The 22180-nt window shown below is 46.7% G+C and overlaps 1 protein-coding gene across 1 annotated transcript in view; it reads right to left on the reverse strand.

Annotated features, from left to right (window-relative positions):
- Positions 1 to 1286: 1286 nt before the first annotated feature.
- SMC2 (structural maintenance of chromosomes 2) overlaps positions 1287 to 22180 on the reverse strand; it is a 166584-nt gene continuing 145690 nt past the window's right edge. The window contains 3 exon segments of the mRNA XM_033926356.1: positions 1287 to 1878; positions 2706 to 2853; positions 16186 to 16346. Coding sequence (XP_033782247.1) covers positions 1714 to 1878; positions 2706 to 2853; positions 16186 to 16346 — 474 coding nt within the window. The 3' untranslated portion in view covers positions 1287 to 1713.

Below are 22180 nucleotides of genomic sequence, written 5' to 3' on the forward strand. Positions count from 1 at the left end.
TCAGAGGCCACAGCAGCCTGCTGACTTCTGTTGCTCAGACTGTATGAGCTGGGCTCCGACAGGGAAATTTCAGATGGTAGGGCTTGAGTACCCCCACCAGCCATGTACATTAATATTTGTGTTATAGGGGGCCCAGGCCCCTCAATAGCTACACCACTGTTTTAGATAACAGAATGTGAAAAAATAGACAAGGTTGTGAAGACTTTTATAAGACACTGTATATGAAATGCAATCCAAATGCATTAGTGGAAGGAAGTTCATGTTTCAAGAGTGATGTATGCCCATACTGCAGATCACTGTGTGTTCTTGTTACTGCACCATTAACACAGAACATGAGAAACTAAAGAAAAATTAAATACAGAACTATTGAGAACAAAATCGGGTTCTTTGAAATATTTATTGATAATATACAGTGAGCATGAGTTTAGCTAAAACTTTATTTATTGCCATGTTTTTACAGAGCTAAAAAAATAGAGATGTTCAAAAGGAAAAAAACCCCAACTATCTCAGGCTCCTTTATGAAAAACATAGTTATTTACAACAGTATGTATTTTGACAAGTGCCCCTGTCCAACATACTACTATTGAGCTCCTATACAATAGGATCAGACATAGAAAGTAATTTGGTTTTCCTTGCTACACTAAGGGCTCCTTTTACAAAGCAAAGGTAGCAGCGAGTCCTGGCGTGGGAAATGTAACATAGTTCATAGGAACTGAATAAGCTGTGTCATATTTGCTGCGGCTTTGTAAAAGGGGCTCTAAATGAATCAAATCTGGCACAGGAAATCTGGTTCTTTCTCTAGCTGTAGATTTAAATTTTTTTGATTGCAAATATCGAGGCTGGTACTGATGTTTTGCATGATGCATCACTTTTTTTTTTTTTTTTCTTTAATGTGTCCATGATCAGATGGCTTTCAATTTTCATTAATTCATCTGCTCCCATTCACTCTCAAGAGAAAAAATAGCTTAATTTCAGGTACTCAACTTTGAGGGCTCCTTTTATTAAGCTATGATAGCGTTTTTAGTGCACACAGAATTGCCGCACGCGCTAAACCCACGCTATGCAGCTATAACTAACGCCAGCTCAATGCTGGCGATAGCATGCGTGCTAAAACTGCTATCACAGCTTTGTAAAAGAAGCCCCGAGTCTAAGGGCTCCTTTTATGAAGCCGCGTTAGCGGTTTAACGTGCGTAATAGCGTGCGCTAATGTGCTGGCCGTGCTAGCTGCTACCGCTTCCTCTTGAGCAGGAGATAGTTTTTCGGCTAGCGCGGGGGTTAGCGCGTGATAAAAAGTCGCGTGCGATAAAGCCGCTAACACGGCTTCGTAAAAGGAGCCCTAAGTGACAGCCATATCCAAAACATTATTTTCTTTTCATTTTTAATTGGTTTTGCTCAAATAAAAAAAATTGCATAGGTACAAGCCAGACAGAACTTTAAAAAGAGTAGCAATTAGCTTATAAACCTCGGTTTAAACAGCAGTTTAATTCTAGTTTATCCAAAGTCAAACACATTGTGGCCTCAATTACCAATGGGAGGAAAGTTCCCTCAAACATGCCAAAAGGAATAGGGAAATAAAACCAGAAATTTTACAAGTCAGGATAGTAAAACAAATAAAAGAACATGTATATAAGACAGAAAAAGTGCAGGATATAAAATTAAGACAATGTACTGTATATACACGGAACTTGTATTTCAAACACTTTGGTTGATCTTTTATCTTTTGATTTTTTTCTTCTCCATTCTCGGCTGCCCAGCTGTACTGCCTCCATTTTGATTCTGAGCAAACCTGGATATTGTTGAAACACCATCTACAAACTTTGTCTTGAAAAGGACATTTGCATTATTGAACATCCCGTCCTTTAGTGATACAACAATAAACTAGGAAGGGAAAAAATAAACGTCAATTAGAAATGAAAGCACTGTTAAAAATATCCCACCTATAGTTAACAGTATCAGAACTTATTTGGTACAATGTGGTTTGTTGATCTGTTTTCCTAAGACATCTGAACTGATCCCTCTGAAACACAATGCATGTATTTAGGATAGTTTAAGATTCTTTGGGCTCCTTTTACAAAGCTGCAGAAGCAATTCCTGTGTGGCAAATGTGATGCAACCCATTCAGTTCCTGCACCGCATTTGCCGCACCAGGACTTACTACTGCGTTTTGTAAAAGGGGTCCCTTAGCACATAAAGCTCACTACAGAGGTACCCATTTTATCTGTCAGCAGTTATTATTCCAAATGCATCTACTTGCATAATATAATCCTTAAATGTTTGTCATTTGGTTCTTCCATCCCCACTTCATACTACTTTTCAATCAACCAGATATTCTGCATTCTTCTATTTAACACATATTATGGAACAACTTCCTGTAAACCTTTGAGCTGAACAGTCATTCATTAAATTTAAAATTGGTCTAAAAACAGTTTTTTCAACAGACCTTTGATGTTCAGTAGTCAGTTCCCTGTTTATAGGGAAAAAGTTAAGTTTACAGTAAAATGTGGAGGGTTACAACCCCCCAAACCCCCCATAACGCCGGCGCGATGTCTATTAAGTAAAGTGGGGGGTTTCCCAACAAAACCCCCCGTCGGAGCCCCTAAAAACTAATTTTGAGCGGCGCGCACCTCCGTGCTGCGCTCAATTGTCTGGGCGCGCCTTTGTCTTTCGCGCCGTTGTCTATGAACCGTTTGCCAGGACCTCCCTACCTGAGAATGACGGAAATGAGTGCGGAGCATCTGTCCAATGTTCTGTGTATGAGAAAGATCAAGGGCTGCATCTACTTCATCCAGAATATAGATTGGGGCTGGTTTAAAAAGCAGCATAGCCAGAATTAGAGACAAAGCCACCAAAGACCTGTGAATAGAAAAACAAAGGTTTGAGATTATCCAACTGCTCATTTCTTGTTGCATAACAGATAGAATCTCTGAAATGTTATTCCTAGTTCTGTGCATTTAGTGGTTGAAAAAGATTTTCCCCTTTCTCATTTCTTCTATTACTGTATAAGTGTCACACTGAATGGGTTCTGATTTTTATACAATGTAATATTACACAAATGGAACCTGAGTAAATAATAGTTTTTAAATTACTGTATTTACTCATCTATAAATTGAGAAATTTTAACTTTAAAATCCCATACATAAACCAGGGTCATCTTACCTATGGGTTATCCTCATCCGTGCCATAGCACTTTGACTATTGCTAGCTTCATGAAGTATGGTACACGGATTCTAGTTATGCTGAGGTTGCTTTAGAGCAGGGGTGTCCAACCTTTTAGCTTCCCTGGGCCGCACTGCCGAAAAGGAGAAATTAGGTTCTTACCTGCTAATTTACTTTTCTAACCATGAGAAATCTCCGTAAAATCAGAAAATTCTTTGACCAAGCACAATTTAGACTAATCGTCCAATCCTTAGTCTTAGGTCTGCTGGATTATTGCAACTCCCTATATCTTCCTTGTCCAGCCACTATGATAAAACAACTCCAGACCATACAAAACACCGCCCTCAGATTGATCTACTCACTCAAAAAATATGATCACATAACAACTGCCTTCTTAGACTCTCACTGGCTACCCATACAAGCACGAATCCAATTCAAATTCCACTGCCTGCACGAATTCCAATTCAAAGCATTACACGGCTCTTCCCCCTCCTATCTAAACAACCGCTTAAACCAAATCTCCACCTCAAGACACAGAAGAACCTCGAACCCTTTCGCCTTCCCCCCACTCAAAGGCACACAACGCAAGAAAATGTTTGACAACCTTCTGGCAACACAAGCAGCAAAAATCAACCATTCCATCTCCAATCTTATGACAATATCATACAACTTCAAAACATTCAGAAAAGAAATCAAAACCCTGCTTTTCAAAAAATTCATCCAAATATCTTAACCCCTCCTCTTTTACCTCCAGAAGATTCACCTACCTTCAGATAACCTTCCCCCAAATTACCCACCTTAACACCTTTCAATTAAACAAATACCATAAATAGATTGTAACCTACCCTCTCTAACTGCATTCCATATGTATTTTTCATACAGTTCTTCACTGTCAGTTTAATTTCCATCCTATAAGTTCACATAGAATTTTTCTTTTTTCAACCATCTTTATTTTCTCTTCTTTATTAATTTCCAGGTACTTTAGCTAGATTGTGAGCCTTCGGGACAGTAAGGGAATTTTTAAAGTACCTTCTTACTTCTCATTTATAATCTTAATGTATATTTTCTTCAAACCGCTTAGAACCTAACGGATGTAGCGGTATATAAGAAATAAATTACATTACATTACATTTTAGCTTCTCCAGACCAGTAGAGGTTAATCTTTACGAATGGGTATATATCCAATCATGACCAGCAGGTGGAGACTGAAAACAAAACTTTGGGACAGTATATACTATCCTCCCTTCTCTATTTCCCTCAGTCTGCCGAACAGCCAAGCAGAACCAAGAACTGGAAAACAGAAAGAAAACAATACTCCGAACAGGAGTAACAATTAACATACCCAAGTGCTGTTGGAAAATGCAGAGGAGAAATACCCGAAGGAAAATGTCCCCACAGCTCGCCAGCTAAGCCAGCCGAGCCACAGCCGCTGTTCTTCAATTCTCCCTGGCCCTAGAAAAATACTAGAACCCGCAGCAAAAAACAAAAAACTGCCCGTGAAACAGCCCCAATAACAACAACAACAGACAGGGTGGGGACCTCTACTGGTCTGGAGAAGCTAAAAAAAAGTAAATTAGCAGGTAAGAACCTAATTTCTCCTTCTTTAGCACTCTCCAGACCAGTAGAGGTTAATCTTTACGAATGGGACGTACCAAAGCAGTCCCTCTCACGGGCGGGACCCCCGAAGGGCCGATACCAGAACACGCTCACCGAACACCGCGTCCCGACGCGCCTGAACATCTACCCGATAATGTCTAACAAAGGAATGCAAGGAGGACCAAACCGCAGCCTTACAAATATCCACTGGAGGCACGAGCGACGACTCAGCCCAAGAAGCCGCCTGACCCCGAGTGGAATGAGCCTTGAGAAACTCCGGAACAGGCTTCTGTCTCAGAAGATAAGTGGAAGCAATTGTCTCCTTGATCCAGCGCGCAATAGTAGCCTTAGAAGCGCCAGCCCCCCGACGAGGACCCGCCAGAAGGACAAAGAGATGATCGGATTTCCGGAACTCCCGGGTCCGCTGCACATAAGAGCGGAGGATCCGACCGACATCCAACTTGCGCAGCTGCCGTTGCTCAGAAGAGCCCTCCCGACCACCCAAGACCGGGAGGACCACCGATTGATTGACATGAAAAGGAGAAACTACTTTCGGCAGAAAGGAAGGAACAGGCCACAAGACAACCCGCTCCCTAGAAAATTCCAAGAAGGGAGCCCTACAAGAGAAAGCCTGTAGCTCAGAAACACGCCTAGCGGAAGTAATGGCCACCAAAAGACCGTCTTCAGAGTAAGGTCCTTCAAAGAACAGCCATCCAATGGCTCGAAAGGCGGGCGCACCAAAACAGAGAGAACCAGATTGAGATCCCAAGAGGGAACCGAGGGCCGTAGGGGAGGCCTGAGCAACTTGGCCGCCCGCAAAAAGCGAATCACATCAGGAATGGCTGACAAACGCTGACCTGTCACCAACCCTCGAAAAGCCGACAGGGCCGCAAGCTGAACCCAGAGAGAAGACCAAGCCAGGCCTCTATCCAGGCCATCCTGCAAGAACTCTAGAATATTAGGCAGGGAAGCGCGAAAAGAGACCACTCCCCGTGCCCGGCACCATCCCTCAAAAAGACGCCAAACCCGCACATAAGCCCGAGAGGTAGAAAGTAGAGAATGACACAGTGAAAAAATTGGTCCCCGTCACCGCCCCGTCCCCGTCTCACCATCCTCTGCACCGCCCCGTCACCGTCATTCCCTTCACCGCCCCGTCACCGCCACTGCCACCCCATTCACCGCCCCGTCACCGCCACTGCAACCCCATTCACCGCCCCGTCACCGTCACCGCTGCATACATAAAAGCCTCAAACGGGTACGATTTTATATACTTTTCTAATATCTCCCCTATGTATCTGCCATTGCCCCCCCCTGTGTCCATATACCATCCCCATGGCATGTCCCCTTTTTGTCTCTGTCCCTATGCCCCATGCACATAATTTCCCCTCTTTCTGTTACCTTCCTGTGTCCAGATTTCCCCTATCTTCCTCTTCCATACCAGTGTGTCTCTTCTTTTCAACCCCATCTAGCTTTTTTCCCTCTTTTTTCCCCCCCCCCTGCTTCTAGCATCTGGCTCACCTGCCTGTCCTTCCCTTTCTTTCCTGCTGTGGGTTTTTCTTTCCGTTTTCATCACCTTGGCCCAGAATCCTTTTCCCTTTCACTCCCTCCTTACAGTCTGAGCCGGGAACACGGGTGATCGCACGGTCCTCGCAGCCCCCACCTGCCTGCCCAATCGATCCTAGTGTTTAGCCAGTTCTCTCCTTCTCCTCACCTTAATTTGCAGGCTTTCTTTTTCAGCGACCTGCACGCTTTCCCAAAGAGCCGCACACGCGCGGCTGCTCAGTGTTCAATCTTCTGCTCTGCTGCAACTTCCTGTTTCCGGTTGCGTCAGAGCAGAAGATCGAAACTGAGCAGCAGCGGCTCTTTGATAGTGTGCGGGTCGCCGAAAAAGAAAATCTACAAACTAAGGTGAGGAGAAGGGAGAGAGCTGGCTAAACACTAGAATCGATTGAGCAGGCGGGTGTGAGCTGCGGGGACCGCGCGATCCTTCATGCCTCACTGCGGGGACAAGACCCATTCACCGCCCCGCGGGCGGTGAATGGCCTTGTCCCCGTCGCCGCAGCGACTGCTAGTTTTCTTCCCCGTTTTCGGCGGTGACCCGCGGCTAAAATGCGGTGGCCGCGGGTAAACCGCCACCGTGTCATTCTCTAGTAGAAAGCCTCCGGGACCCCAAGAGTGTAGAGATCACCTTATCTGAATATCCCTTCTTACTAAGGCGACCCCTTTCAAGAGCAAAGCCGTAAAACAAAAGGGAGACGGGTCGAACATGGGAATGGGACCCTGCGTCAGAAGATCGTCCAAGAGAGGCAGAGGAAGAGGATCCGCCACCAGATGCCTCACCAGATCCGCATACCACGGACGTCGAGGCCAATCCGGAGCCACCAGAACCACCAGCCCCGGATGGTGAACAATGCGAAGAAGTACTCTGCCCACTAATGGCCAAGGAGGGAACACATACAACAGCCCCTCCGTCGGCCACGGTTGGACCAGAGCATCCAGACCCTCGGCCAGACCATCCCTGCGACGACTGAAGAAGCGGGGCACTTTGGCGTTGCCACTCGTGGCCATCAGGTCCATCAGGTGCTGCCTCCAAGTCTGCACTATCAACTGAAATTCCACGGCGCCTAGACACCACTCTCCTGGATCCAGGAAGTGACGACTGAGGAAGTCCGCCTGAACATTTTCTACCCTGGCTATGTGAGAGGCCGAGAGGTCCAGAAGATGGGACTCCGCCCAAACCATGAGAGGAGCCACCTCCTGCGCCACCTGAGTGCTCTTGGTGCCCCCCTGACGATTGACATAAGCCACCGCCGTGGCATTGTCCGACAGGACTCTGACCGACTTGCCCAACAAAAAGGAGTGGAAAGCTAACAGCGCCAGCCGGACTGCTCTGGTCTCCAACACGTTGATCGACCAGGAGGCCTCCTCCGTGGACCAGGTGCCCTGAGCTGAGTGACCCAAACACTGAGCCCCCCCAACCGAGGAGACTCGCATCCATAAGGAGCACCGTCCACTGCGGGAGATCCAGACCCACCCCCTGAACCAGGTGAGGGGTCTGGAGCCACCAGCGCAGACTGCAGCGCGCCATGCCTCGCAGGGGAAGAGGAACATCCAACCCGTGCCTCTGGGGAGACCACCTCCGGAGCAGAGCATACTGAAGAGGACGCATGTGGGCCCGCGCCCACCTCACCACGTCCAGGGACGCCGCCATCGACCCCAAGACTTGGAGGAAATCTCGCGCCCGAGGACACCGGGACGCCAAAAGCAGGCGAATCTGAGATTGCAATTTGCTCACCCGGGCCTCTGGAAGGAAGACCTTCCCCAAGGAGGTGTCGAACAGAACCCCAAGGTACTCCAGACGCTGAGCCGGGACCAACCGACTCTTGGAAAGGTTGACCACCCAGCCCAGCAACCGGAGAAACTCCACCACCCGAGCCGTAACCCGGGAGCTCTCCTGCAACGACTTTGCCCAAATCAACCAGTCGTCCAGGTAGGGATGTACCAGGATGCCCTCCGACCGCAAGGCAGCTGCGACGACCACCATCACCTTGGTGAACATCCGGGGAGCCGTGGCCAGACCAAAGGGAAGCGCACAGAACAGATAGTGCCGACCGAAGATCGCAAAGCGAAGGAAGCGCTGGTGAGAAGCCCGAATGGGAACATGCAAGTAGGCCTCCGTCAGATCGAGAGAAGTGAGAAACTCCCCCGGCTGAACCGCCAGAATGACCGACCGCAGAGTTTCCATGCGGAAAGATGGAATCCTGAGAGCCCTGTTGACCCCTTTCAAATCCAGGATGGGCCGAAAGGTCCCCTCCTTCTTGGGCACCACAAAGTAAATGGAGTACCTGCCTGTTCCCCACTCCAGAGGGGGCACTGGAACAACTGCCCTGAGATCTAGCAAGCGCTGAAGGGTCTGGCGAAAAGCCTGCGTCTTCCAAGGAGTCTGACATGGAGAGGCGAGGAAAAGGTCCGGCAGAGAGCGGGTGAACTCCAGGGCATAACCGTCCCGCACCACCTCCAGGACCCACTGATCGGACGTGATCTCGGCCCATTTGGGGAAAAATTCGCGCAGCCGGGCCCCCACCGGAACCAAAGGGGGCGCCGGCAAGGAGTCATTGTGCAGGACGGGAAGCGGGAGAACCGGCGGAGGGATTCCCTGCCCCCCGACGGGCCCCCCGAAAGGGCTGCATGCGCTGGAAGAACCGACCCTGGGAAAACCCTGGAGCCGGGAAAGAAGCAGCCCCACGCCCAGGGCGATACTTGCGAAACTCCCGCAAACGCCCCCGGGCAGCACCACCCCGAGACGCAGGGCGGGCACGGTCCTCAGGCAGACGGGGCACCTTTGAGTCTGTCAGAGTCTGAATCAGCTTATCCAATTCCTTCCCAAACAAAAAGGACCCCCGAAAGGGAAATTTAGTAAGCTTAGCTTTGGATGCAGCATCCGCCGCCCAAGCGCGCAGCCACAAAATACGCCGCGCGGCCACACCAAAGGCCATAGACTTAGCCGAGATCCGCACCAAGTCATACAGAGCATCTGAGAGGAACAAGGCAGCCATCTCAATCTTCGCCACCTCTTGATCCACCAGAGACCAGTCATCAGACTCCCGATCCAGGACATGCTCAGCCCACCGAAACACGGCGTGAGCGACCAGCCCCCCACAAATAGCCGCCTGAACCCCAGAGGCAGAGACCTGAAAATTTTGCTTAAGGATGTTCTCCAACTTGCGCTCCTCAGAGTCCCGCAAGGCAGAACCGCCCTCAACAGGCACGGTATGCCGCTTAGAAATCGCCGAGACCACCGTGTCTACGACTGGTGATGCTAGAGTAGCCCGATCCCCCTCTGGGATGGGATACAAACGAGCCATGCTGAGCGCCAAACAAAACGGCGCCTCCGGCGTTTTCCACTGTTCCAGTATAATATCCCGAATATCCTGATGCATAGGAAAAGAGCGGGAAACGGAACGGATCCCTTGTAGCAGAGGGTCCCCCACACGCGGAGTCTCTGGCGGCGCATCCTCAAAACGCAACACCGAAGAAACCTGTTGAATCAGGTCCGGCAGCTCATCTCTCTGAAAAAGGCGCACCACTGACGCCTCTTCGCCGGAGGACGGGAAACCCGACAACCCCACGCCAGCGGCCGTCCCCTCGAGAGGGTCCTGGAAATCCTCAGAAAGGTCCAGGTCCTCATCCAGACCGACACGCTCCTCCGATCATAAATCCTCATCCCACGACACCCGCGGACGCTTGGACAAGGGAGGAGGAGGAGGAGACGCCACAACAGACGAGAGAGGCAAAGCCGCAGGGAGCGCGGAGGAAACCCCACTCCCCGAAACCCCCTGAGCGCAACCGGGACCCCCAGCCGCCTGAAAATAGGCTCTGCACAAGGAAAAAAATAAATCAGGAGAAAAACCCCCAAAGGGTCCCAAGGGACTCCCTGCCACAGCAGGGGACCCAGCAGAAACCTGCCCCTGTTTTTCCAATACAGGGGGAAGGTCACCTGTGGTGGAAGACAAAATGGAGGGGCCAGACTGAGAAGATGGCGACTTTCCCGCCAAAAATGCTCCCTCCATAGCCTGTAGCGGCTGAGAAACCTGAACAGTCCCAGCCGCTAAAACAGGCAAGTCGGCATCAGCTGTCAAAATATCAGCTGAGAGGGAATCCCCAACAACCCGACCGTCGGCGGCTCGGGGAATCCCTCCGTGGGCAGTTGGGGAAGACCGGGCTTCCCCACTGCTCCCAGCCGACTCGCGAGGCACCATCGGCGGGGAGCTCTGGGCGCCTGCAGCAGCTGCCGACGGAGCTCCTCCACCGCACCAGCCTGAACACCGCTTGCACAGGCCGGCCGCGAGTGCCTCGTGCCTGGAGCACAATGAGCACTTTTTCCCTTTAGAAGTGCTCATTGCTCCATACGCGACCTAGCTATAAAAAAGTGCCGGTTAGATGAAAAAATACAGTAAAATACAGTTTTCTTAAAGGGAAACAACCCTCCAGACCAGCACTACCTCAGGATTTTTTTATTTTTTTTTTTACAGAACAGACTCCACAGGCTCTCGAAGCAATATGCCTTGCTTGATTTAGGGGGCAAGGCTTACTGCTGAGGCTCCTCTAAAAAAAATGTGGGGAGGTGGAGGAAGTGGGGGGAGGGACCCTGCTCGAGACCTGCCGGGTTTGACACCCCCGAGGTCGGACAAACCCCCAAACAGGGTCCGCCCAAGCTCCGTCTGGCCAAAAACAGGGACTATAAACCCCCTAAACAAATTCCAACAGCCCTACCAAGGGAGATGGGTATAGATCACATCAACACCTGCTGGAGACTGAAAGAAGACTGAGGGAAATAGAGAAGGGAGGATAGTATATACTGTCCCAAAGTTTTGTTTTCAGTCTCCACCTGCTGGTCATGATTGGATATATACCCATTCGTAAAGATTAACCTCTACTGGTCTGGAGAGTGCTAAAGAAAAACCTTTTCTGGGGCCGCACAAATGCTTCAGCAAGACAGAGGAGGGAGCTGGCAAGATGGTAAACAACCCGAGGCAGCAGAGGAAAACACTGCATTGCCCTTGACCAGGGCCGCACAAAATACTTCACGGGGCTGCATGCGGCCCTCGGGCCGCAGGTTGGACATCCCTGCTTTAGAGGATACAGTTAGTGCTATATATATGCCCCTGATGCGGGAAAAACTTTTAATTCAGGGTGAGCTTGTACAATGTTCAAATTAAAAAGAAAAGGTTTGGAAGGATGTGTGCATGGGACTACTAAGCAGCATTGATTAGCAGGCTGGCATGCTCTTGATGGATGATAAATTCTCAATGTACGACCATATTGGCCTGTAAAACAGAAGAGTTTTCCTTTGAAAGCAATTTCTGGTGCCGAGTGCTTAATTAATCTAATCTAATTCTTATATACTGAATCATCTCCTAAAAATAGGAACTCGATTCGGTTCGCATAATTTTTATGTTTAAATCTTTTCTTATTAACAAGAAAGAACCACAAAACAAGGATAATGATACAAGCAAGTAAGTTACAATCAAATCTACCTACCAAAGAGGACTGTACTCTGATATCCTCTATGGCTCCCAACTCAATCCCCCAGTCTCCCCCATCAGAAAGCCCTACCCACTCCCCAAATAGACAACAATGCGAGAAAACGAAAATGAACCAAGGCTAGACAGGTGGGTTGGGAAACAGCTGAAGTCTATTTAGAATGCGACTATGACTCCTTGGAGGCAAAATGTTCAAATAAAGAGTCCAAATGGTGACAAAGTCTCTACTTCTTCTGCGAGAAGAATAAGCCATCTGGGCTTTCCATCCCATCAGTGGTTTACATAATTTGATGCTCTTGGTGGGCAATTAGGTGATACAGTACATTTTTCAACTATAACATGTAACCTGTCCAAACTATTTTGAGAACACACCAATCTGAGATTTTTTTTTTTAACTTTATTAAGTTTCAAGGCCAACAAAAAGTGCAGAACATTATACATACATTAATCATCAGAGTAAGCAATTATAATCAATCAATAGCAATACACAAAGAATAACTCCCCTTCCAATACATTCAATCAAGGATTAAAACAAAGCAAAGAGATAGCCACCTCCTTCCTCCCAACCTCTCCTGGATGTGTATGCAAATCAATGAAAAATTAAAGCTAAGACAACTATATTATAGTAACAAAAGATGTCAATGGTCCCCAAACCAATCTGAATAAATTATTATGCCCCAACATGTCAGTGTTCATTTTCTCATACCTGTAGCATAAGCATAAATTCGCTCACCAGAAAGGAAAACTAAGGCGATCCCAATTTTTCCAATTGCAAGTAACCATTTGCATGGCTATCCCAGTCATAATAAGGAAAAGCCAGCATTTATATCGGTCTAATGGCGGTTTAATATGCAATAACGTCTCAAATGACTACATCATAAGTTAACTGAATCGCTGAATCCAGTATGGTATTAATATGTCCCCATACGACTTCTAAAAATTAAGTATTAAAGGACAATAGAACAACAAATTATCCAATGTCCCTATTTCAAGATGACAGTGCCAGCATCTGTTAGATTTAGAACTATCTAACTTCTACAAACGAACTGGGGTCCAGAAAGTCCTATGTAACAAAAAAAACACTTTTGTCTCATAGATGCTGACGCTGTACATCTCATCCTCCAAGACCAAATTTGTGGCCATTGAGTAGCAGAAATCTGTTGCTTAATCTCAATTCTCCAAATGTCTTTTAGACTAGTTTTTGGTTTCTTGTTCAAAAATTCAGATATTAATTTATACCACTTGGCTGCCTGATGCCCTAGCAAGTCTGTCTGGAAGCAAAGGTCTGGCAAGCTATACTGATTTTTTTTATTCCGCCAATCTTTAACTGCAATCTGAGATATTTTTTTTTTTGTATATATATTTTTTATTCTTTTTTTTAAAATTCTTACATCAAGTGAAATACATGTAATACATTCAATTATACAAAAAAACACTTGAAATTATCATTAAATTTTCTTACAATGTGAATTAAATAAACCCTTTTTCAGAATTTATATCATATTAATATTACAATAGTTTTCCCTCCCTATCCCTTCTATATGTTCTATACATGTGTTATTATATCTGATCAGTGGAATAAATTGTCAATGGTCTCCATATTTTATTAAATTTGTTAATATAACCTTGTTGTAATGCCAATAATTTTTCCATTTTATATATATGACAAATTGAATTCCACCAAAAAGTGTAATTCAATTTAGTGTAATCCTTCCAGTTCTGAGTAATTTGCTGTATGGCTACCCCTGTTAAAATTAATAAAAGTTTATTATTATCAGCAGAAATCGGACTTTGTGTTCTTCAGGGATATGTAAATTTTGGTAAAAGGAGGGAAAGTCTGTTAAATTTTAAAAAATGCATTCCCCGAGCTCACCTTGAGAAAGCCATGGGTTCAGATCAGCAGAATAAGAAGTATTGCAGCAAAACCGGCACCTTTTTAGAGTCAGGAAGTATATCCAAGCAGGGACAAAGATCAGAGCTGCAGCAAGCAGTTGACCTACTCCAGGAGACATCCGGGGACCTTCTGGCTGTTGCTAAACAACATCCAGGTGTATTTATAAGGTATGGGAGGGGCTTAAGGGATTATAACTATATACGTAGGTTGTGTAAATCACGTGATTGGAAGACCACAGTAATAGTAATAGTTGGGTTTGCAGGTTGTGGCAAGTCTAGACTTGCAAAGGAGACAGCAGATAAATTGGGGGGTGGTGTTTATTATAAACCTAGGGGGGAGTGGTGGGATGGTTATGTGGGACAATTAAATGTGATACATGGATCAATACCGAATTACAGGGTGGTCTTTTGAAATTATACCTACACATAACTGCTGGAACCAACCCGTTACAGCTAATGACACACCTTGGATGCACCTATACACCACACTATTTGACTATGACCAAAAAAGAGAGGTAGGGTCCATCAAATTTACAGAATTTAGCAATAGATCCACTGCAAGAACACACAGGTCAAACCAATACTCGAGAAGGATGTTTAGGCCTAAACCTAATTTCCTTCTTGTTGCAGTACCTCCTTCTGAAACACAACCTACACAGGTGGGAGCTATATTCCCTAACTATATAAGCAAAAAACTATGGGTTGACACAACTGATTTCAATGTTACCTGGAATGGCTGGGTCCTGGCTACTCAAGGTATATCTGGCAATACGCCAGAAAAGCTACAATTAAAGCAAACTTACTATTTCACTGGCATGAACCCCCAATTTTGAATACTCCATGCTAAGTGACCCTTGGGGAAAGTGATATACAAGGGGGGCGGAGCCCCCCTTGAACCCCCCGACCTGATAATTTTCTTTCCTTTTTTTTTCCTTAATAATTAATGTCATACCCAATGAATTGCCTGGGCATGTGTTCAAATATCCCAGGTGGGTTGTTCCACCATATGTATTTGTTTATCCCCTAAGAAGAAGCTCCGGAAGGATTAAAAAGCCACCTATGTGGGAAAATTCAGCAACCCTCCTACTGGAAGGTTGTCTGTGATGGTTACTGGAATTATGGTTATGCTCTCCTGGCGCTAGTCAAAAAGGTCACTCCTTGTTTTGACTGGAGAACTGGTTTGGACTTTTGGGCCCTCTGCTGCCTAGGACAAGGGTGAACCTCCCTGGTTGGTTCGGTGGGGGGGGGGGGGTAGGATATCTATGCCTTCATTACCCTTTACCAAAATACCTCCTGGATATGGAGACTGAGCAAAAAGCAGGCTAGAGAGAATATAAAAGGAGTGACTTGATGGTTTCAAAATGCTTTCTGATGAGATGTGCTGTCTCTTCCACCTTGTCCAACAAAAAGGTTATTTTCCCGGCATGGAACGACTTCCAGCTTCTCTTGAGCTACAAGTTCAAGGTATGCGGTGAATCTGCATTAACTAATCTCCACAGTAGAGGTCCTGGACACTGTATCAAAAGCATCACGTTGTACCGACCATGTACTTTCCACACTCCTTTTCTTTGGCTACTAGCTGACAGTGTTCCTCAGTCTTTTCCTGAGGAGAGTTTCTGCGAACTCTACCACACTGTATATAATGTTCTGTAAGTGCATGCTCATTAAGAGCTGGCAAGAAGCTGTATAGGAAGAGCACAGCATTCTGGAAAACATTTTTTCCAAAAGATTAATGTCCGAACCACCCTTCCTTGGAATTCTTGTCTCTTTTGAGAGCAGATTAGACCACCCTGGAATAGTAAGGAAGCTGCAGCTTTTCAAATCCCGAAGTCTTCTAGATTATACATAGAATCAATCTTCTTGTTGACCTGCTGTACAAAGAGGGTCTCCTACTGCTTCATATGTATAATCTAAAGGATTTTGTGCTTGGTACTGTCACAGCCTCCTTGGTACTGTGGTGGTAATGGGTTCAAACTGAAGGATGCTCAATGTCTTGGCCATGGGCTCATCTTCAGTCTCCAAATCAAATGAGAATAAGTCAATAAAGGAGAGATCCTCCGGAGGCAACTTTCTCCTTTCGTATGGATGGGAAAGGTCTGAAGACAGACCAAGGGACCCCCTCCTCCAAGAGGACCTCTGGTAGCTCCTCAGATATCCAGGCACAGTTGGAATCAAAGTCATAAAAGTACTTCCTTGGAGACATCTGAGCCTCCTTGGTCTGGGCTGGTCTGACAGGATGAATTGGAATTTGCAATTAGTAATTCACCATGGTACTGATTTTAATCACATTTATATACCATTTAAAGTCTAGGCAGTTTCCAGTATTAAAAATATTCATAAAATTCCATAAGATCAACAAACATTCATATTTCATCTGTAGATCATTCACCATTATACTATAATAGTATTAAACTATAGTGGTTACCCATGCCGTCTCAGCTGGACTATAAAAGGAGAGAAGAAAACATCCAATCCAGTTTGGGAGTTGAACACCTACCTTTGACCTCCGCTGAGTTCTGTTAAGTTTTCCTTCCATGTACTTCCCAGTGCAACCTTAAATGCCAGCCCATCCAGGACAGTTTTCCCTTCTGGGGGTGCCAGCATAGCATTGGCACCAGGCAAAAGGGTTGAAAAAATTGAACCAAAATCTGTGTTCACCTACAAATAAGACCATTGTAATAATTATGTTAAAGATTTTGCATACTACGGAGTCAGAAATGAACAAAGCCTTTGTCCCAGAAACACAAATGATATAATTTCAAAAAGCATTTCCACAGGCAACTTAGGTGTTAGGTGCGATTCATGCAAAAATAAGCGCTGGAAATATAGACCCGGAAAAGCCTGACCTATACTTCCAGCGCCTATCTTTGATGGGGGATCCCAAAAATAGTCCACAGCTTACCATCAGCTGATCGTGGCAGAATGGAGATCCCCGATTCCTCCCTCCCTCTGATCCCTCCCCAGCACCCTTCCAATGAAAGCCCCCTCCCACCGAGCCTAACATCCCATCACACCCTCCATGTACCTTTGGATAAAAAACAGTCAGAAAGGATGCCTACCACCTTCCTGCCGGCAGGCCTGACTCTTCAAAATGGTGGGCCTGCCTCTTCCTGGTGCACTCTGGGATGGGCCAAAGACTCTGATTGGCCCAGGCACCTAAGGCCCCTTCCATTTTGAAGAGGCAGGCCTACCGGCAGAAGGGGATAAGCATCACCCCTGCTGGTTTTCCATCCAAAGGTACAAAGGGGTGTGTGGGGGTGCTGGTTAGGCTCTCTTTGGAGGGGTGCTGGGGGGATTAATAGGTGGGAGAGAAAAATCAGTGATCTCCCTGGTGGTTCAGCTAATTGCGGCAGGGTAATCCCCAATCAGCCGAGTTGGCAGGATTCCCCAAAGCTGTGGTTTTGGGGGAGTCCTGCTGGCTCAGCTGATCAGGGATACCCCTCCTGCGATCAGCTGATGACAAGCTATGAACTATTTTCAGGATCCCCTGGCAAAGATAGGCACTGGAAATGTAGGCCAGGGTTTTCTGGGCCTATATTTCCGGTACCTATCTTTGCATGAATTGTGCTTATATAGGTGCTTGAGGTGAGATTCTCTAACCGGTGCAGTCGTGTGATTGACATGTGATCTATGGCCACTTTTAAGGCGGTCGCTGACACAGGCATCAGTTAGAGAATCTGGTTGTTAGTGTTTAGTGAAACCAATTATTTTTGGGGAGAAGTCAGCACTTAACTGGCTAGGGTAACTGCATAAAACAGTCTTTAACCAGCCATGGCTTGCTGCATAAAGATAGTTCTGAATTACAGCTTAACCTGCTTTGTGTTAGCTGGTGACGCATAAACTGGATATTCAATGCTAAGGCCGAATATCTGGGAATAACACCAGCAGTGATCAGCAAAATGCTTACTGCTGCAGGCAGAATATTTACTTCTGTATTTTGAGTGCTTTGACCCGAATACAGATTCACAAAACGTGATATCATGTTGGGAGAGAGTTACTTCTATCAAGAGACTTAAGATTTTGAAGTGAGAAGATTTTATGATAATGGAAAATTACTTTTATTTCAGTTATGTAAAATAAATTCATATTTAATATCTAAATAATTCTGTTTCATGCAAATAGTTGCTGTAGGATTTTTTAATTCTTAACGCTTAGGCAGTTTTCTTGAGATTCTGCAGGAAACTAGGCAAATATTTATAAATTTGCCCTGTGAGGTTAACTTTTTTAGTATCTTACACTGAAGGTGGGAGGTGGTGGTAAACAGCTTAATAAAGTATATATTAAATTATTTTTGAATTCAATTTGGACGCAGGTTAACCATTTACTTGAAAATCATGTTGCTTTGTCTTATGATACTATTCTGTTTGGCATGGCTATAAGGAAAAAAAGTCAAATTTCATCTTATAATAACAAACTTCTATTAATAATGACAGGGGTGGCAATTCAGCACATTACAGCTAACTGGAAAATTATACAAATCTTTATTCTTTTTGGTGGAATTCACTTTGTCACATTTTTAAAATGGAAAGAGCAATTGCTGTACAGAGAGGTAATTATAACAACTTTATAAAGATCTGGGGGCCATTAGAGAATTATTGTAATGAATGAACATCGTTTTCCTTTCTGATGGATACATGTATTTTATTGGGGGGAGGGGGGAAATTGGATGATTAATATTTTTATTAAATGATTGGATTTCTGTTGTATTATGAAAATTTCATTGAAGAATTGTTGGGTGGGGGGAAGGGTTATAATTTCTACTTTAATGGATTATATGTATAAGAATGTCAAGTGCTGTATATTTTATTAGTAATGTAATGTTTTAATATTAATCACTTGTTTGTCAGTTTTAAAATGAATAAAGAATTTCAAAACTGAAAGTATGTCTCTTTGTACTTCTTACTCACATTTAATGCACATTCAAAAGTTTGGAGGCCGATTTTAATTCTGTGAGCACGTATCATTTACACTGAAGAGAGATATGCAGAAGAGATACATTTGGTCTTTTCTACACATTTTACTACCACTAAGCAGACATTCTACACAGGTCCAAATATGTTCTTTTTCCATAAATATTAAGCACTTGTTTAAATAAAAACATAACTTGTGATTTTTTTTGTGTGTAACTTATTTCTTGCTTTGTGCCTGAAAGCACAGTTACTTACCGTAACAGGTGTTATCCAGGGACAGCAGGCAGATATTCTTAACACATGGGTGACGTCACCGACGGAGCCCTCGGTACGGACCTTTTTAACTAGAAGTTTCTAGTTGGCCGCACCGCGCGTGCGCGAGTGCCTTCCCGCCCGACGTAGGAGTGCGTGGTCCCCAGTTAGGATAAGCCAGCTAAGAAGCCAACCCGGGGAGGTGGGTGGGACGTAAGAATATCTGCCTGCTGTCCCTGGATAACACCTGTTACGGTAAGTAACTGTGCTTTATCCCAGGACAAGCAGGCAGCATATTCTTAACACATGGGTGACCTCCAAGCTAACAAAGAGGGAGGGGGGATGGTTGGCCATCATGAAATTAAATTCTGTAACACCGATTGGCCGAAGTGACCATCCCGTCTGGAAAAGGCATCCAGACAGTAGTGAGTAGTGAACGTGTGAACTGAGGACCAAGTGGCAGCCTTGCAGATTTCCTCGATGGGCGTGGAACGGAGGAAAGCTACAGAAGCAGCCATAGCTCGGACTCTGTGGGCCGTGACAGCACCTTCCAGTGAGAGACCGGCCCGAGCATAGCAGAATGCAATACAGGCAGCAAGCCAATTTGAAAGTGTCCGTTTGGAGACAGGACGACCCAAACGGTTGGGATCGAAAGACAAAAATAGCTGAGGGGATGTACGGTGAGCTCTGGTACGATCAAGGTAGTAAGCAAGGGCACGCTTACAGTCCAGCGTGTGCAGCGCCTGTTCCCCAGGGTGCGAGTGAGGCTTAGGGAAGAAGACGGGCAGCACAATGGACTGGTTGAGGTGAAAAGCCGAGACCACCTTGGGAAGGAATTTAGGGTGGGTACGCAGAACAACCTTGTCATGGTGAAAAACAGTGAACGGTGGGTCAGCAACCAGTGCATGCAGTTCGCTAACTCTCCTGGCAGAGGTGATGGCAATTAGGAAAAGAACCTTCCAGGTAAGAAGCCTGAGCGAAGTTGTGGCAAGAGGCTCAAACGGAGGTTTCATGAGTGCTGAGAGAACTACATTCAGGTCCCAGACGACAGGAGGAGGCTTGAGAGGCGGCTTGATATTGAAGAGCCCTCTCATAAATCTGGAAACCAGAGGATGAGCCGTGAGGGGTTTTCCGAGGATAGGCTCATGAAACGCAGTGATGGCACTGAGGTGGACTCTGATGGAGGTAGTTTTGAGGCCAGCGTTGGACAGCGAGAGCAAATATTCCAATACAGTTTCCACCGCTAAGGAGGTGGGTTCCTGATGATGCCGGAGACACCACGAGGAGAATCTGGTCCATTTCTGATGGTAACATTGGAGGGTGGCCGGTTTCCTGGAGGCGTCCAAGACGAGGCGGACCGGCTGAGATAGATTCTCTGGAGAGGTCAGCCCGAGAGAAACCAAGCTGTCAGGTGGAGCGAAGACAGATTGGGATGCAGTAGAGACTGATGCTGCTGTGTAAGTAGAGTAGGAAACACAGGAAGAGGAATGGGCTCCCTGGAGCTGAGTTGGAGCAGGAGGGAGAACCAGTGTTGTCGGGGCCACCGAGGGGCGATGAGAATCATGGTGGCGTTGTCCCTGCGGAGCTTGGACAAGGTCCGCAACATCAGAGGAAGTGGAGGGAAGGCATACAGGAACCGGTCCCTCCAATCGAGCAGGAATGCATCCGGGGACAGACGGTGAGGAGAGAGGAGTCTGGAACAGAAGAGGGGCAGTTGATGATTGTGAGGTGCTGCAAAGAGGTCCACCTGCGGCGTGCCCCATCGAGCAAAGATGGAGAGCAGAGTCGGAGGGTCCAACGTCCACTCGTGAGGTTGAAGGATGCGGCTGAGATTGTCGGCCAGGGAGTTCTGTTCGCCCTGGATATATACCGCCCTGAGAAAGAGATTGCGGTCTGTGGCCCAGGTCCAGATGCGCAGAGCCTCCAAACAAAGGGGGCGAGATCCGGTGCCGCCTTTTTTGTTTATGTAGTACATGGCGACTTGATTGTCTGTGCACAGGAGGAGGACTTGAGGACAGAGGAGATGTTGGAAAGCCTTGAGGGCGTAGAACATGGCTCTGAGTTCCAGGAAATTTATGTGATGACGACGCTCCTGTGGGGTCCAAAGTCCCTGGGTGCGTAGATCTCCCAGGTGAGCTCCCCACGCATAGGGGGATGCATCCGTGGTGATGATCATAGAGTGAGGGGGTAGATGAAAAAGAAGACCCCTGGAAAGATTTGAGGAGTTCAACCACCATTGGAGAGATTGCTGAAGAGATGATGTCACAGAGATGGGATGAGAAAGAAGATCTGTAGTCTGTGACCATTGGTTGGCGAGGGTCCACTGAGGTGTGCGAAGGTGGAGACGTGCCAGAGGAAGGACATGCACCGTCGAGGCCATGTGACCCAGGAGGACCATCATCTGACGGGCAGGAATGGAGGGATGCAGAAGCACCTGACGACAGAGGTGGAGCAGGGTTTGCTGACGATCGGAGGGGAGAAAAGCCCTCATTAGTGTGGTGTCCAGAACTGCTCCAATGAACTGAAGTCGCTGGGTGGGAAGCAGATGCGACTTGGGGTAGTTGATCTCGAACCCCAGGAGGTGGAGGAGAGAGATGGTGTGATGAGTAGCCTGTAGCACAAGTTGAGACGTAGGTGCTTTCACCAACCAATCGTCCAAATAGGGGAACACCTGGAGGTTGTGAGACCTGAGAAAGGCCGCCACTACTATAAGGCACTTGGTGAAGACCCTGGGTGAGGAAGCGAGGCCGAACGGTAGCACCTTGTACTGATAGTGGTGGTGCAGCACCTGGAACCGCAGGTAGCGGCGAGAATTCTGATTGATGGAGATGTGAGTGTAGGCCTCTTTGAGGTCCAGGGAACATAGCCAGTCGTGTTGAGAAAGAAGAGGGTAGAGCGTGGCAAGGGAGAGCATTCTGAACTTCTCCTTGACCAGACACTTGTTGAGGTCCCTGAGATCGAGAATGGGACGGAGGTCTCCCGTCTTTTTGGGTACCAGGAAGTAGCGGGAGTAGAATCCCTGACCCCTTTGATCTGGAGGTACTTCTTCGATGGCATTGAGAAGGAGGAGGGATTGAACCTCCCTCAGGAGGAGGGGGGTTTGAGATGAGTGTGAAGCAGACTCTACGGGAAGATTGTCCGGTGGAAGAGTCTGGAAATTGAGAGAGTAGCCGTGGCGGATGATGTTGAGGACCCACTGGTCCGATGTGATGACCTCCCAACGGCTGGAGAATATGGTGAGACGACCTCCGATTGGTTGTGGAAGAGGTAGCGAGGGTGGATGACTGGCTATGCCCTGGAGAGAAGAGTCAAAAGGGCTGGGATTGCTTA

Source organism: Geotrypetes seraphini, chromosome 1 (genome assembly GCF_902459505.1).
Source record: "Geotrypetes seraphini chromosome 1, aGeoSer1.1, whole genome shotgun sequence".
Lineage (NCBI taxonomy): Eukaryota > Metazoa > Chordata > Amphibia > Gymnophiona > Dermophiidae > Geotrypetes > Geotrypetes seraphini.